Source organism: Pelodiscus sinensis, chromosome 24 (genome assembly GCF_049634645.1).
Source record: "Pelodiscus sinensis isolate JC-2024 chromosome 24, ASM4963464v1, whole genome shotgun sequence".
Lineage (NCBI taxonomy): Eukaryota > Metazoa > Chordata > Testudines > Trionychidae > Pelodiscus > Pelodiscus sinensis.
In genome coordinates, this window is record NC_134734.1 from 22,140,813 (window position 1) to 22,159,060 (window position 18,248).

The following is an 18,248-nucleotide window of genomic DNA, read 5'->3' on the forward strand; positions in this document are numbered from 1 at the left end:
AAGGGAGTGATGTACTCTGAGTGGCGAAGGTGGACTGCTGTGTTCTGCCCAGCTGTAATCTGGTAGAATAAATTGGAGGGATTTTACCTGTAGCAGAGTCAATCATGGAAAATTCAGTTCCCTTTGCTGCAGTTATTGTCTGAAAGCATCTCTTTTTAAAAAAAAATAGAGTGTGGTGATGAAAGTCTAGATGACTGGCTAAGTCTTCCTTTTGGGAATAAGTAAAGTTTCCTAGCAAGCTGAAGAAGAAAGCAAGCATATCTCACTGCTGTTAGTTAAATTACAAATTTAACTAATATTCTAAGGTTGAATCTGCAGAACCCTAACATTTTATACTATTTTAAATGGAGGGTGGATGACAAGAGTGAGAGATCAGTGGTTGGCCAGTTCCTTGACATGTCCCTCTTTTCCACCAACCTCATTGGAACCTTTTTTCGTTTTCTTTGTGCAACTACTAATTAGTCAGTTGAACACATGCAACAGGCATTGGGTTTTCTTTTCAGATGAACTTGGTTGCTTTTGCTGTAAAAGATAGTTAAAGGTGGGCGTCCTCGACATATTGTTGGCAGTGTAGTTTGTGTTATGTCAGAACCTCTCCAGCTGGACTCATGTAAATATTGAGGGTGAGTAGATTCCTGCCAAGCTCTTCAAGTGAGAGATCCTCAGGAAGAGGATACGTTGTCCTTAATGCTATTTGGTCATGTGTGAAACCATTGCATTATGGTGCTATCTATTGCATTTCTGTCATGCAAGAAAGTCAGGAGCACCTTATGATTCACTCTTGACAGCTGCTGCTGGAGCTGTAGTTAGAAACAAACATTTTGTATTCCATAATGGAGTAGACCAACACAGAAGATTTGAGGATGGGAGTTTTGTGTTGAGATGCCAGGTCTTAGGCAAATTTAAATTTGTCAGGTTGCTTAGGCATATGGCGCTGGAAGAGTCCAACGTGTGGCCATGAAACTACAACCAAAGAAAAGAAGAGTGTGATCATGTATGTCTGAAATCCTTAACTCATATGTTAATGTATTTAGTGTTGCTCTTTATCTCAAGAAAATAAAATTACTGGATGAACCAATACCCAGTAAAGAAATTTAACTTTGGGGGTTTTCAATTTGCCATCTTTCGATCCTCCATATATTTCCTGGATGTTAGTGAATAGTAACCAAAAGAAACATGCACAGTCTTCCTTCTCCCTGTGAAAAAGTAGGTTGCCTTTCCATTTGCTATTCATTGCTTCTCTTCTAGCTTATTCTAAAAAATAAATTTAAGTATAACCTCTCCTACAATTCTCTGAACAGACAGTCAAATTAAACCTCTGAATATTAGTCCATGGTTGATGTTTGTAGTGGCCTTATAATCTTAATGAGTAAGATGTACATATTATAACATTCAAACTTCAGTCATAATATATCAACAGATATAATATTTTTGTAAGAGATTATGAATGCAATTTAAATGAACACCAAATGTCCTATTTAATGTTGGGAAAGAGAACATATTATGATATAGTACTGGATTCTTGAGTGACCATGTCTCTTGTAACAGTAGAAAGATGTGGATTTTGAACAGGCCCTTTCAGTAAATATTTTACACTCAGCTGCAAATCCTGTGATTTACCATCCAAGAATCTCCAGAGATTTAGAAGAATACTTAATCTGAGGAGGGATTTTTTTGGGGGGCAGTGGGGAGGGAGAACTCTTAGAACAGTGAGGATTTCTTATTGACAAGTTTGTTTGTTTTCCTAATAAATAGTTTTGAGTTGGGAATGATTTTGCATAACTCTTCAGTGATAGAGCCGCTTCTAGTGATCATTCCAGCTACAGGCAAGAGATGTTCTAGAACAGTGGTTCTCAAACTGCAGTCCACTAGTGGTCTGCAGCTGCCTTGCAAGTGGTCCATTGCTCCAGCTTAGCTCCCTTCCACTTCCCACAGTGGGGAGCCCACGCTGGTGCACCAGTCCCTCCCCCGCCTGTGAGGTTGGCGTGCCAGCACTGGCTTCCCGCTTTGGGGGGCAGAAGGAGGAAGAAAGCCCCTAGCCTCACCAGATCCAGCCCATTGGGAGAGCACGTGGTTCCATGTGCTGCAGCTGCTCCTCCTCCCCATAGCTGAAGGAACAGCAATGCATGGTCGCACAGCCTGAAGGGTTTCCCTGCTGCTCCCATTGGCCGGACTTGCAGGCAATGGGAGCAGCAGGAGGCCGTGATTGGGATATGGTGCCTGGGAATGGCGGGGGGGGGGGGGGAGGGAGTGAAGCTGGGTAAGCCATTCCCATCCCCCTCACTCCCCTGCCGAGACCCCATACCACTAGCCCATGCCTGCACTCTCCCTTGCTTCTGCACCCTTCCTCCGGACAGATACCCTGCCCCCAGCCACTCCTGCACCCTCCCTCCTGGCCAGACACTGAGCTCTCCTGGTCAGAAACTACATCCTCCCATGCTCCTGCACCCTCCCTCCTGGCCAGACTCTGTACCCTCCCCCTTGACCAGACACCCTAAACCCATCCACTCCTCCATCCTCCCTCCCAACCAGACCTCACCCCTCCTGTACCCAAGCTCCCTGCCAGACCTCCACTCCCAACCCACCCCAGCACCCTACCTCTCACCCAGACACCCTCCCACCCCCTCCTACATCCCTATCTCTCTCTTTGGGAGCCCCCTCCCACATATTAACCTGTCATTTTTGGCCTCACATCAGAGCCAAGGAGGTTTACAGCCCAGGGACCCCAAAAGAGTCTGGCCATGGGAAGCCCTGAACTTTGGTCCTCCCTGCCCCCTCTCCTCCCCTGTGGGGCTGGAGTGCCAGGGGATTAAGGTGTCTCAGTTGGGGGCCACATCAGTGAGGGTTGGATTTTTTTGTGGGTTTTTTGCCTCTCACTTTTGTGCGGCCCCCAACTCATGTCTCTGTGAATCAGTGGCCCCGACTCAAAAAAGGTTCCCTGTCCCTGCCATAAATAAAAACAACATTGAAACCTTTTGTTTTGGATATAAATTAATATTTTACTTCATTTAAAATAAAGTTTGCTAAACTAAAATGATAAAGTTAAAGCACTTAATCTGTTTAATTATTTTGATTTTGATTAATAATATTTCCTTTCTTACCGGTTATATATGCCCATTTATGTTACAGCTCCAGTAGCCTGTCATCAATAATTTAGTATTTAATGTATTCAGAGATAAGCGAAGGCATTTTGTCATCATGGGAGTTTGGCTGGTGGTCCACAGAAAGGTATGCATTGAGCAGGATGGGTTGCAAGCCAATATGTTTGAGAACCACTGTTTTTAAACCTCCTTAATTAGTCTTGTAAGAGTTAGTGATATGCTGGAGATGGAACAGAGGAATAGGCTGAAGGAAACAAAACTAAAACACATACTGATGGGATAAGAGGACAGGCAGCTAGGGATTTTTTCAAGAGTGAAAATAATTCCTGAGATCTAGCAGAAAACATTATCTCAAGTACTGTTTTAATGCTAGGATTATTTGCATTTAATCTTGTCCTCTAGTTCAGTATGTATAATTTATTAAATGCAAAATTGTTAAGAAAAAAGATTGCTTGATTTTTTTTTTTTTTTTTTTTTTTTTTTTTTTTTTTTTTTTGCGCACTGAAATTTGCAACTTGTGGAAACTTGAAAGAAAGCAAATCTGATCAGATTTCATGGTGGTAGAATGTTGCCATGACAACAGCTTTTTAAAAGTGTTCAGTCCTTTAAAGGTATGTTTGTATAAATATGAAGAAATACTAATGGGAAATAGACCTTTCTAAAACAGAAAAGGTTTATCAGTTCTAAAAGAACATTCGTTTTGTTTCTTGGGTTATAGTTTGAAAGTAGAACCATAAAATGTTACCTAATTTCTTGCAGATGATTAAACTGTGAATAATGGTATTCTTCTATCATTTTAGGTGGGCAGTAATTCTGAGCTGTCATTTAGCAGATTTCCTTTCTGTCATAATCGCCATTTCCTTTTCTTGAGCACAATCAGAAGCTAGCTCTACTTCAGAGTTTGTGTGCCTGAGCCTCTGGAGTGAGCAATGGCTATGTTGTCTTTTAATGTATCTGTACCGAATAGAGATGCCTCATTAGCAGTTGTATTATAAGTGGAGTCAACTAGAACACTGAAAACAGTTTTGAATGGCAAATCTCACCAGTAAGTGTTAAACTGTTAATCTCCTAGAAACACCAAGAGACCAAGACTATTCCATTATTTTGCCCAGGCTTGTGATTTCAATTTTTGAATAACAGCCGAGATCAAAAGTTGCTTCTTACTCCAAGAAAACCTGGGCTGTGATTTGTGGATGGAAAACTGTCTGGAAAGATTTAACAAAATACAGGACTATGTAGCACTTTAAAGACTAACAAGATGGTTTATTGTTAGTCTTTAAAGTGCTACGTAGTCCTGTATTTTGTTTCAGCTACACCAGACTAACACAGCTACGTTTCTATCACTATTCTGGATAGATTTAGGCTTCCAGTTTTACAGTGGGGTTGTACAGGAGGAGCGGGTAAGTGCCACAGATAGGAAAATAATTTTGACATTGATTATATTTGAGACCTAGAGTTTCAGGCTATTAAACCATTAGTCAGTTTACATTTTACTAGCCAATACTTAAAACTGTGGCTTGACAGAAGAGAGCTGGTAGGTTCCTGCTATCGATCAGAGGAGGTTTGGGGATTTCAGCATTCTTTGCATGGATCAGATGGTCATTGTTTGAAACTTTTAACTAGAAATACGCTTTTTATGTTTGCTTTCTGATCATTAATGATAAGAGTTTGTCGTCCTTTTTTTCCTCTAAAATAGAAAATCATTCTATTTTTTCTGTTTCTCTTACAGTGTAAAAGATGTGGTTGCAAGTTGTAGAAGAGTTTTTTCTGTGGAACATACCTCTGTAAACTTTTTCTGAAATCCCCTGAAGGCATATACTGCACCTGTGATGGACCCTCAGAATACTGCTATGTTAGGGTTGGGTTCTGATTCCGAAGGTTTTTCTGGGAAAAGCCCCTCTGCACTCAACACTGACACAGTGATAAGTAAGAGAGAAGGAGAGCTAGAGAGTAGCACCAAGGAGGAAGAAGATATTAAGAAGAAGAACTGGGAGGGGAGCAACACTGAGACTGGAAAGAATGAGGGTCTGACTGATGCACAACAACAGTTTTCAGTGAAAGAAACAAATTTTTCAGAGGGAAATCTAAAATTGAAAATTGGTCTTCAAGCTAAGAGGACTAAAAAGCCCCCTAAGAACCTGGAGAATTATGTGTGCCGGCCTGCCATAAAAACCACTATCAAACAACCAAGAAAGGCATCAAAGAGTGGGAAGATGACAGATGAGAAGAATGAACATTGTCCTTCAAGACAAGTGAGTAGTGTTTGAATACTATTAAATGCTTCCCATACCTAGATGATCCTGTAAGGGGTTGTATATGCTATTGGCCAAGTTACACCCCTGTATAAAAGACACATCTGAAGAATAGTCTTCATTCTAGTTTGTTTATGATCAGAGAAGTGACATCTGCCTATTTCATATTTCATATCCACTAGGAATTTCTAGGTCAAGTCAACTCAGTAATCAAAACGAAGTTTTTCTCTCTCCAGTGCAAGGTCATGCAGTATGTTCACCACTTTGTATATCATTACCAACAATGAAGACTCTGCTCTTAGAATTTAATGGCCATTCTGTTGATCATGTTTGACTCAGCAGAAAATTCATTTTGCTCTTCATTAGCTAGTTTGACATTGTAGTGTTTACAATAGTAAAAACTAGTTTTTGCTGGTGTCCTAAGTGGATGTGAGGAGAATAAGTAGCAATACTATTTTTAGTCTCTTGCCTTCACTTACAGTGACAACAGTGTATTTATACCCTGCTCATCACTATGGTAACTGGATTTGTATCCCCTCCTAAACAATTATTTTATTGCTTAGCTCCTAGTCATTGATATTGCTATTTATTAGTGTTTGGAAGGGGAAAAGAACATTGGATTTGATGGAATGAAGACTTACTTACAGTGTACTACTTATAATTCAATAGCACTTAATGTGCTTGGTGTCTTACGAATATGAGAAGATAGTCCCTGCTTCAATGAACTTTTGTTCTGATAAGATGTGCCACAAGATCTACAGTAACAGCTGGGGTAAATAAGATGAGTGGACACAGATTACAAAAATAAGCATGCATGATTTCTTACTTTTTTAGGAACACATCTTGTTACATTTCTGAATATGCACAAAAATTTCCCCAGCCAACTAAAATGCTGTTCTAGAGCAAAGTGTCTCTTTTTCCTGCTTCTTCACTACTCACTTAAGGCCATGTTTCAGCAAAATGTTTGGGTGTGCCTACACTCTGTTGAAGTTTAAAGTTAAACATGTACTGAAGTACTTGTGCTGAGTTGAGGACTAAGTCCCTTCTTAAATACCCATCTCCCCTTATTACCAGCCCCTCTGACTATTTGCCCTTCTCTTTATACTCCCTCAGCATCCTACAGCTGTCTACCCTCATTCCACATGGCAACCCCAGACAAGTCATCCTGAGAACATTCCACATCTCTCCCTGCCATTCAGTTCTCTTCCTCAGTACAAGTCTCCCTGCTTTCCACATTGCCGCATCGGTGGGATGCTTCAAAGACTGGACGTTGTTCCAATTTCCTAGCCTGTGCGTTTCCCAGCTAAGTTGCCTGTATAAACATACAGCCAGCAACATCTGTCAGGGAAAGTCCACTAGCTGGAGATAGCAGAATGGAATTCTTTGGTCATATAGTGTTAAGGATCTGGTTGACACATGCACCCTCCTGCATTGAGGAGTTTGTTACATGTAAGCACATTCTCAGCTTTAAGCATTTGTCCTTGTCCGTAAGAATAGATACAGTGTAATAAGAGTGGTGGCTGAAGTCTCATTCACTGGCTGCTGGCCCACCCCCAGGAACTATAGAATAGTTAAATAACTGATAAGAATTCATGCCATTACTTGACTATTCAATTATCCAATATCTAACATCCCTACTGACTCCTCCCCCACACTGCTGCCTCTTTCGCAGAGGCAGTAGGGCAGCAGATGGCTCCCCAGGAGTCGGTGTGTGCCAGGAGCCAGCTTTTAAGTCATTTCCTTGCGCGTACCAGAGCCTATGTGTAACCATGAAGGATCATCCGTTAACAGTTTACACGGTTAAACTTTCACATCCCTATTTCACATATAAAGCAAAGGCAACATATATTTTTCTCCACTGTGTTTTGCTACAGAGCATAGACTTGTTTAATCTTTGTCTCAAGCTTATTAAAAACATCACCATGAGTAGCATAAACCTTCATTTTGTTTTGACAGGCCCTTTGGATATTCTCTGTATTGGAGGAAACAGGAACAAATTTCATATCCATATATACTTCTGTGAATAGTTCCAATTTGGATATAATAGGACAAATAAAATGGAGACTTTTTAAAAATTAACTCAGATATTTTTATTTAAATAAAATACATTTTCTTATTAAAAATGAAAATTGAAATCATGATGACTTGTGTTAGGGCCTAACTTTTCTATATTGTATTGGCATATATTTTAAAAAATTAAAGCAATGCATGTTTGCTGCAAAGGTTTTAAAGAAAGTCATATCACTCAGCTGGTAGAAGTCATTGACTAAGCACCGAGAACCAGAGTTTGTTGAAGTGCTAACCAGTTTTTGACAGCAGTAGCCTATTCTGCTGTGCAGAGGGAATATTTTATTCATTTCAGTTTATTCAGCTAGTTCAGTCCAGTGACCAGTTCAGAGTTGAAGCACTGATTGATAATTGAAATAAACTGGAAAGTTTATTTTCCTCTTCCAGTATGTGACTGTGAGAGGATCAGATCTATTAGTTCTAAAATCTTGAAGAATAGGTAATCAAAAACAATCAGTACAACTCAGTAGCAAATAATCGTCCTTTGTTTAACAAATCAGTTTTTATTTAACTAATACAAGAAAAGAATAAAATTCTGTTTTTGTGTCTTTCTGATTGAATTCCAATTTCCATGCAAACAGAGCTTGAGACAAATCATGACTAAAACTGTTATCTAGTAAATTTAATTAATCCAAAATGCAAAAGGGTACAGGAACTGTGGGATAGCTACCCAGAGCGCCTTGCTCTCAAATCTGACAGTAGCCAGTAGTATTCATAGTTTTCTAACATAATAAAAATGTAAAAATTAAGAATCCTAATGTGTGTTAAATTGCTTAAAAATGTGTATACATCGCACCTCCCTAGTGAAATGAAGTTCCAATTTTAGTGTAAAGACTATATTTAGTTGCAAATCTATATGCTATAATGATTAGCAATTAAGGAGAATCAGCCTTTCATTAGGAAGATAACTAAAAGGTAGAAATGTAAAACAAGACTAAAATTGATTATTTAAAATAAAGTTTCCTGCTTGCTGATTTAAATCAGGAATAAAATATGAAATTTTTAAATCACTTTACTTTGAAGTCAGTCTACCCTGGTATATAATTTCCACATTCCGGAACTTGAGGCCATGTCTGCACTATAAGATAAGGTCACATTTATTAAGGTCTGTTTTTTTTTTTTTTTTAAGCCCCCGATTTTGTAAAGTCATTTGTGCACGTCTCCACTGTGCAAATAATTCAATGCAATTCAAAGTAGCATGTACCCATTAGGGTGGCTCATGTCAGATTTGAGAGCAAGGTGCTCTGGGTAGCTATCCCACAGTTCCTGTGCCCCTTTGCATTTTGGATTAAGCTCCTGGTGGACACTGGGACCGTAACCATGTAGCAGTGGTATCCTTGAGGGTGCTCTACTTTGGGTCTTGGTGCATACATGTGCTGGTGATTGGAGGTTTTTCCCTACAGCAGTGCCTAGCCTTGCCATGAATGTGCAGTGGCTGCCTCATGCCAGAGTGTCCATTTAACTGCACATGTGGCACCCTCAGTCCCTTTTTTACCGTTCTTTAGTGGTTGAGGCAGTTCAACACTGCTCGAAGCTGCCTCAATTCAAATCTACCCCCCAGGATAAAGACCATGTGCGTCTGGACCTCTTTGGGTAGAAAGCATACTCATCCTCTACTCTCCAGTTCTGTGTTGCCAACTATGCTGCTTTGCTTGCTAATTACAATCATTCCAACTATGCCAAGTTACGAGAACTATTGAATGACCTGCCTGAGCAAAAGCAACCACAGCTACAGGACATTATACAGGACGGGCAGACAGTCGCCACCGCTATCATGATGCATTGTGCCTCTTGGTTATAAGCATCAGGGATCCCCAAAGAACTCCAAATCAGAGTAGAGAATCTTCCCTGTGACCGAGCACACTTGTTTGCATCTAAAACTGATGAAGTACTTCACTGTATGAAGTACTCTTGCGCAACATTGCATACCCTGGGCACGTACACACCCCCTAACAAGAAGAAACACTACACTCCTTTCCAGAGGCCTTGTGATAGGCTTTTCCAATGGCATCGCCAGCATCCCTTCGACCAAAGGGCCAAGCATCGGCCTAGCAGAACACAAACTCCACAAGCACAGTTCACCACCACCCAGCCATCTTCCACTAAGCCACAGTTTTGAACATGTGGTGAAGGGTCTGAGCAACCCTTCCTCACAGACATCTTTGTTCAGTTACCTTTTTGGCCATTGTTTATGCTCCTTCTACCATAAGTGGACCCAGATCACGTCAGACCAGTAGGTCCTCAACATAATATGTTCCATATATGTCATCCCCATTCTCTCTACACCCTCTACCCGCCTTCCTAGTTCCTTCTTCAGGGATCCTTCCCACAAGCACCCCTTGCAACTGAAGGTCCAACACTACCTCCACCTAGGTGTGTTAGAGCCAGTCCCTCCATGCTATTTGGGCAAAGGGTTCTATTCAAGCTATTTCCTCTCACAGAGGAAATAAGAGGGGGGGCCTATCCTGGATCTCAGAAGGCTCACCAGATTTATCCAGAACCACAGATTCAAGATGGTTGCACTCGCAACAGTCATACCAGCACTGGACAAAGGAGTTTGGTTCTCAGCCCTTGACCTTCAAGATATCTACTTTCATATCACAATTCATCCCTCCCACGGACGGTTTCTCAGATTCGTCATGGGACCGCATCATTTCTAGTATTGAGTATTGCCCGTCAGCCTCTCCACAGGACCTTGAGTCTTCTCCAAGATCCTGGCAGTTGCCGTTGCCTATCTCAGACATTGTGGTGTGATGATCTTCCCATACCTGGATGATTGTGCTTTGCAACAGCAAGCACTTGATATATTCACTATCACTTGACCTTTTCTAACCTCTTTGCCTACTCATAAACACGCAAAAGTTGACGTTAGAGTCCATGCAGGTCATAGAGTTCATAGGTTGCTCTCTTGGACTCCACCTAGGCCACAGCCATACTACCACAGCACAATTTCACCACCTTCATTGATTTTATTACTGTGGTCTTACACTCCCCTTTCACAACTGTTCAGCTATGCATGCAAATCCTAGGCCACATGGCAACTACTACCTATGTGGTATAGTTTGAGAGACTCCAGATGCGCTGTCTGCAAAGATGGCTGATCACAGTTTACATACCCAGTTGATACAGTCTTCCCAAAGAGGTTACAGTCCCATTACTCATCCTTGCCTCCCTTCACTGGTGGACTCAATCTCACAATCTATTGTGAAGTGTTCCCTTTCAACAGGACACCCCGTCACATATCATCACAATCGATGCCTCCCTCACAGGGTAGGGCACCCACCTCTAACGACACATGATTCAGGGCAAATGGTTTCCACAAGAAGCTTGGTTGCATAAGAATATCCTCGAACTATGAGCAGTATGAAAAGCATGCCACCGCTTCCTGCTTATGATCAAGCACAGAATCATCCACTTCCTTACAGACAGTGTAGCATGCATGTTCATAGTTGTTGTGTGGAGACAGTCAGATTCTGGAAATGGTGCATTGCCAATCACATCTCTCCAACAGCAGCATACTTACCTAGTAATCAGAACATTATGGCAAACACTTTGAGTCCTCTTTTATCCGAGCAACATGAATGGGAGCTCAACCCCATAGTCCTCCTTCGAATATTCTCCTAGGGGGTCATCTTCATATAGACCTTTTTGTGACCAGAACCAACCACAAATGCCCACTTTACTGTTCCTGAACTAGTTTAGAGAAGGGCTCATTGGGGAACGCATTCCTCCTAACATGGAATGTATAACTCCTTTACGCGTTCCCTCCCATTCCCCTGATCTCCAGGATAAGTCACACAATTTGATCAGAGCAGGCAATGGTGATCCTGATCATCTTGATTTGGCCCAGACAGATGCTGTACCCCTATCTCCAATATTTAGCAGTCTTCCATCCTCTCTCACTTCCAACATTGCCTGATCTCCTCATGCAGCATTGGGGTTGCTCACTTCACCCCAACCCCCACGCTCTCTGTCTCTGTGTGGCTTCTTTGTGGTTCCAACAAGCTCAGCACATCTTGTACTTAACAGCAGTCACCCTCCTCCCTAGTCGTCTTTCCAAAGTTTGCACTTCTTATAAGCTTCCTTTTTGTGTTTAAGCTCACCAAGGATTTCACTGCTGAGCCAAGCTGGTCATCTGCCATATTTGCTTTTCTTAGTGTATATCGGGATGGTTTGTTCCTGGGCCTTCAGTAAGGCTTCTTTAAAATACTGCTAGCTTTCCTGGTCTCTTTTCCACTTCATGTTAGCATCCCAGGGGATCCTGCTCATCAGTTGCCTGAGGGAGTCAAAGTTTGCTTTTCTGAAGTCCAGGGTCTGTATTGTGCAGCTCTTCTTTACTCCTTTGGTCAGGATTCTGAAATCGACCATCTCATGATCACTGCTCCCCAGGTTGCCACCTGCTGCTACTTCCCCTACTAATTCCTCCCTGTTTGTGAACAGCAGGTCAAGCTGTGCATGGCCTTGGTTCCTTCAACACTTGCACCAGTAAGTTGTCCCCAGCATTCTCCAAAAGCTTCCTGGATTATCTGTGTCCTGCTGTATTGGTCTCTCAACAGATGTCAGGGTGATTAAAGTCCCCCATGAGAACCAGGGCCTGTGATCTGGAAGCTTCTGTTAGTTGTCTGAAGAAAGCCTCATCTACCTCATTCACCTGATCTGGTGGTCTATAGCAGACACCGATCACAACATCACCCCTGTTGCTCCCACCTCTAAACTTAACCCAAAGATTCTCAATAGGCTTTTCTCCCACTTTATACTGGAGCTCTGAGCAGTCATAATGCTCTCATACGTACAGTGCAACTCCGCCACCTTTTCTCCCTCACCTATCCTTCCTGAACAGTTTACACCTCTCCATGACAATGCTCCAGTCATGTGACTCATCCCACCAAGTCTCCGTTATTCTAATTAAAGCATAGTTTTTTGACTATGCCAGGACTTCTAATTCTTTCTGCTTATTTCTCAGGTTTCTTGTGTTTGTGTACAGACACCTTAGATAATGAGCTGATTGCCCTACCTTTTCCATATGACTCAGGGGCCCTCCTCTGTTACACATTTTTCCTTGTGTTTCTTCCCAGAATCCCACTTCCTCACTTACCTCAGGGCTTAGGTCACCGCTCCCGAACAAATGAGATGTTCCTCTGAGTGCTCCATTACCTGCCCTCCTCCCTCTACTTTGGAGTCTTCTCATCTATGATTCCTCAGTAGAGAAGGACCTGAGGACACCGCACTGTGTGAGGCAGCCCCTGTGCATGCATGGCTAGGTACTGCTCTGGAGGAAAATTCTCTGGAGCAGGGACGCAGAGTCCCAGGCTACGTCTACATTGCAGGTTTCTTGCACAAGAAGCTTTTCGCAGAAGAGGTCTTCTGCAAAAACTTCTTGTACAAGAGTGCATCCACGCTGCAAAAGCACATTGGAAAAGCGTGGATGCTCTCTTGCAAGAAAGCTTTGATTGCTATTAATAGAATGGCCACTAGGGCACCTGTGCTTGTTTCAATAGGCTGTTTTTGCGCAAACCCCCCCTGCTGCCTGTTCACACACACTTTTTTGTACAATAACTTTTGCACAAGAAGGAGTTATTCCTCGTAGAAAGAGGAATACCTATACCACAAAAACCCCTCTGTTCTGTCGATTCACTGTAAATTTTCTTACACAAAAACGCACTTCAGGTGCGGACGCGCCGAGTTTTTGCACAGCAACTCTGCAGTGTAGACGTAGCCTCCGAGTGGAGCATCCATAGAGACACGTTTCTCGAAGAACCACCATTAGTGCACAAAGGTGAGTAATTCATTCTTCTGGGTACATGTCGCTAGCATCCCAAAATGCACTTGTCTACTCACTCCACCCCTTCTTTATGTGCCCTAAATGGCAAACATTCTTTTTGTGCCCTTTCTTTACCTGCCTAACTGCAAATGCCATAGCAGTGCAAGCAGGGACCCTGTGATGGACCTCGTTGCATAACAAAACATTGTATTACTTATATTAATCATGCGCCTTATACTGGAGTATATACAAAGTGTATCAAGGGTCCACCAGAAAAAGGACGAATCATGGGAAGCCATAAGTATGCTCCTCTGCAAAGCACTTGAATTGACCGACTTGCAAATGCTGCCAGTATTTAGTCCTCTGGACACAGTGGAACACCGGTTCTGGTGCCATCAGACAAGCACAGATTGATGGGACTGCATTGGAGGGTCAGGTAAGGCAAAGCTCCTAGCCACAAATTATGAGCAACCGGACACCAGAACAATAAGGAGAGCTCAGCGTGGGGCAATGGTAGTCAGAGATTCATTGAAAGATGGCTTTATGAATGTCCAGTTTTGAGAGTTATGCATGTTGCTCTTAACAATGTGCCCCAGCTTTCAGTGTGTTTGTCTCTTAATCCTGTTGCTCCCTCTCCCCCAAACAAGCAATAGACAGTGGTTTCAGAAACTGTGATTTTTATTTAGGGAACACCCATAGACAAGGAAAGGAGTTCAGGGCAGCAACAGGGTGGGGAGGAATCAGTGGTGCAGGAAGGAAAGTCTTTTGCTCCAGGACACAGCACTGGGAGTGGAGGCTCCACTTGACCTCACCCTGTCATGTGCTAGGGCCCCTGGGAGAGGAGTCTATGGACCCTGGCGATGAAGTGGGTGGGTGAGATTCTATGGCCTGTATTGTTCAGGGGGGTCAGACTTGATGATCATAATGGTCCTTTCTTACCTTAAAGTCTGTGAGTCTGCGAAGGAATGTTGCTCCCCATCTGCAGGAATTCATCCTGGAAAGCCGCCATGCAGTCCATCACATCTGCCACGGACAACATCAGTCTCTCCTGGTTTCTTAGTTCCCGGTCCTCACGTTCAGAGTGCCTCTCCTCCAGGAGCATGCTCCTCCATTCCCCTAATCATTTCCTGTCCAAGCAGGTGGATTATATCTGCTCCTTGAACATTTCATCCCTTGTCCATTTTTGCCTGCGGATTTGTGCCCAAGGGACAGCTGGTGGAACTGGGGGAGGGCATAGAAAGCTCCTTGTTGTTCCCACTTGAACAAAAAGTGAAGGGCAGACTTTTTAGGAGATATGTTTTGGAGCATAAAACCTAATCTGTTAATATACAGTGACGGTCTCTCTAAAGACAATGGGGATGTGTTCTATTCAAGGAACAGTTATGCTTTTAAGCAGCCACTATGCAGTAGGTACACAACAGAGTGAGTTCTTAGGGGAGCAGCTGGACTTGGTTTGTTGGCAGGCATGGTAAGGGACATGCTGGGGCATGTTCCTGTGGCAGGAAAAGGTGCACAGGGTCCGTTCATGCTCCCTGAGTCACGTCCCCTTGGATTTGCAGTGTCCTAGTCCTCTCTAAGTGCTTTGCCTCAAAGTCTGGACTGCACCCTGTCCAAGGTTCTGCACCTCTTCCTACCCACCACATCCAGTCTTTAGCCACTGGCCCTGGGTCTGAAATCCACTCTCCACACTGACCTGTCCAAGGTACTGCCGCTCTGTCAATCAGTCAGTCAGCCCCCTGGGTCTGCCTAGCTTAAGTTCCAAAGAGGAACTGAACTGGCCCTGGCCCAGCAGTTCCTTTATACTGGCTTGCTGGGCCCTAATTGGCTGTAGCAGAAGCAGCCACTTTAGCTTGTCTGGAGGACTTCTTGTCTGTTCTTTTTCCTGGGGTGTAGTGAGGTAAGGCCACAAGCTTCCAGCTGGAAGCTTTGGAGCCTACTCCATCCCATCACATTGGCACACCCCGGGAGAGTGCTGCAGTCCCATCCTGCAGGATCCTGTGAGTAGGAGAGGGGAAGGGGTCCGGTAGTGATGGCCAGGCAGAGCTGTGGGTCACACAACTGCCCTCTGTCCTTGACACACTCCACTTTCTGGAAGAGTGCTTCTTTCCCATCTTGTAGGAGCCTGCGGGTGAGAGTGCAGAAGGCCTTTCCATTATTATGCCTGAAGTGTTAGCAGGGGTCATCACCCAAAGTAACATAGTTGAAATGCAGGGTACACAAGTCAGTACTCCTAATACAAAAATGATAAATGTATACAAATAGGATAATCATATTCAGTAAATCATAACCTTTCCAGTGATACCTTACACGAGTTACCTTGCCTAAAGTACATCTTAGTCAATAAGCATATTTTTATAAAGACTGTGGAGTGTAGTGTCACAGCATGGTTTGTAAATTTGACTGTTGTATATATTTTCTGTTGTGTTAGAGACCAAAATCTGGTTATAGACTTGTTTGGAACACAATGGAATGAAGAACACAGAAGCTAAATTTAGTGAAAATATACAACCCTATAGAAGTATGCTTTACATTCCAATGCTATTTCTAGTTTCTATAGATAAAATTGTAAAATGGCCATGTATTGTGTGAACCTTAAATTGAAATTAGCAAAGACCAGTTTGAACTACATGAAGAAATAACTATTCTAAGAATTCACATCCAATTTAAGCAATATGTGGAAAGTTTGTCAGGTAACCATAAGAAATGTTTTAGTTAGTTTTTTATTGAACTATATATTATATGTAAAAATACATCTAGAGAGAGCCTTTTAAAGGTTCTACTAAGTATATTTTTGTAATCAGCAGCTAAAATATTTCCAAAAGCAAGAAGTGAAAATGCCAGGCTAAACGTTGATACAATAATACTTAGCTCTTGTATAGAACTTTTCACCAGTTCTCAAAGCACTTTAGAAAAGTCAGGAACTCAGGAAGGTTTTATGTGTAATAGCAAGTACTATTAGACATAATGTTCAGTTTCAGTAATTAAATCATCGTGTCAGAGGAATAGTCATGTTAGTCTGTAACTTTAAAAACAGTGAGTAGTTCTGTGGCACCTTAGAGACTAAAATAGTATCATGAGCTTTACAGGGTAAGATCCATTTCATAAGCTGAGTTGGAGCGGAAATACCAGAATCCAAAATATATATATATAACAGCAAAACAAGTACCGGTCAATTGTAGTATCCATGTTAATGAAGCTAATTAAGTGGGCTGGATGTATCCCATTCATAGCTTTTGGTGTAAAACTGCAGATGTTAAAGGCAGGGGAAATTGGCTTTGTAGTGTGTAAACCAGTTAATGTCTTTATTCAAGCCCAGGGTAACAGTGTCAAATTTGTAGATGAATTCCAGTTCTGCAGTCTCTCTCTCACTCTGTAATTGGGTGGAGAAATTCCTTTGCAAAAGACTGGCTACTTTTAAATCCATTGAGTGACCAGATAGGTTGAAATGTTCCCCTACTGGTTTACGTGTGTTACCATTTCTGATGGCTGATTAGTGCCCATTTATCCTTTGTCATATTGTCCACTTTGGCCAATATCCCTGGCAGAGGGGCATTGCTGGCACTTGATGGCATATATTACATTAGAGCAGTGGTCTCCAACCTTTTTATGCCCAAGATCACTTTTTAAATGACAGACCAAGCCAAGATCTACAGCCCCGCCCCTTCCTTGAAGCCCCGCCCCTTCCTTGAAGCCCCGCCCTCTCTATTCTCCTCCTCTCCATCACTTGCTAGCCCCAATCCTTATACTGCTGCTTATTTTTTATAATTATTATTCTGTAGTAAGAGGTTTTTCCAACATTTGGCCTGTCTACACTGGACCAAATGTCAGGAAAAAAAACCCTTCTTTTGAAAGCCACCTTATTCCTTGTAGAAAGAGGAATATAGGGGTGACCAAAAGAGCCTGTTTACTCTTCCACTAAAAAAGCGGAAGAACAAACGCAACCCTGGATGCAGAAGAGTTTTTCTGGGATATCTCCAGAATCCTGGAAAACTCCTGCAGTCTAGCTGGACCCTTGCTGTGTTGAGACAGGGTGTAGGCTCTGGGGTGGGAATGAGGGATTTGGGTGTAGGAAGGGGTGAGAGGTGCAAGCTCTGGGAGGAAATCTGGATGCAGGAGGAGGTGGAGAAAGGGACACTGGCTCAGGGAGGGGGCTCCAGGCTGGGCAGTGTTGGGATACTAAGCAAGCCACAGGCTTGCAGATATGAGGGTGCAGGAATTTGGGTTGGGGTATGTGAGGGACTGAGGGCAGGAGGTTCCAGTGTTTGATAGGCTCAGATCTAGGGTCTGGGGAAGGGGGAGTGCAGGAGTGGTTGTGGCCAGATGGGGGCTTGGCCCCAATTGGGAGTTTGTTGGCCAGGCTTCATTTTTAAATAGAATACTATGTTAAACACAAAAAGTTTCTGCATTGTCTTTATTTATGAGAATGGCAGGGAACCTGCCTTGAGTCAGGGGTCACTGACCCATAGAAAAGTCATTTGGGAGCAGGGGACACAGTACTGGGGAGGAGTGCTAGTGGGTTCTGGGGCAGGGAACAGGGTGCCAGTGGGGGCAGGGGAGAGGGGGCAGGATGCCAGGACAGGTTTCTGCAGCAGGGGGGACAGGGTGCTGGGGGGGACAGGTTTCTGCAGAGGGGAGCAGGGGGACAGGTTTCTGTAGTAGGAGACAGGGTGCCAGAAGGAACTGGTTTCTGCAGGGGGGGCAGGTTTCTGCAGCGGGGTCGGGGGGACAAGGGAGAGGGAACAGGGGGCCAGGAGGGCCGGGGACAAGTTTGGGGCAGAGGAGAGGGAACAAGGTTGGGGGCAGAGAGTTTCCTACACCAGCCACGGAGGGAAGCCTCCGACCCACGCGCCCTCCGGACTGACCGCAGGGCAGCCGAGCTGGAGGGAAGAGAAACAGCTGCCCGGCCAGCTGGCCATGGTGCTCAGCCAGGGTGCCACCAAGCTCCACGTGGGCAGGCACAGAGGGGAAGCCACCCAATCAGCTGGAGCACGGTTCAGCCTCCTCTGGGCTGAACACCACAGCCAGCAGGCCAGGCAGCTTCTCCTCTGCGCCAGCCCACATGGAGTG

General features: G+C 43.5%; 1 protein-coding gene across 2 annotated transcripts in view; it reads left to right on the plus strand.

The window, feature by feature from the left end:
* Nucleotides 1-18,248, plus strand: part of ASH1L (ASH1 like histone lysine methyltransferase) — a 157,478-nt gene that overhangs the window by 20,756 nt on the left and 118,474 nt on the right. Inside the window, exon 2 of one of the 2 annotated variants that reach the window (XM_075907956.1) lies at nucleotides 4,831-5,353. In XM_075907956.1, coding sequence (XP_075764071.1) covers nucleotides 4,931-5,353 — 423 coding nt within the window. In that variant the 5' untranslated portion in view covers nucleotides 4,831-4,930. Of the gene's footprint in view, nucleotides 1-4,830; nucleotides 5,354-18,248 lie in introns of those variants that run through there. The other variant, XM_075907957.1, reaches the window with a different exon arrangement.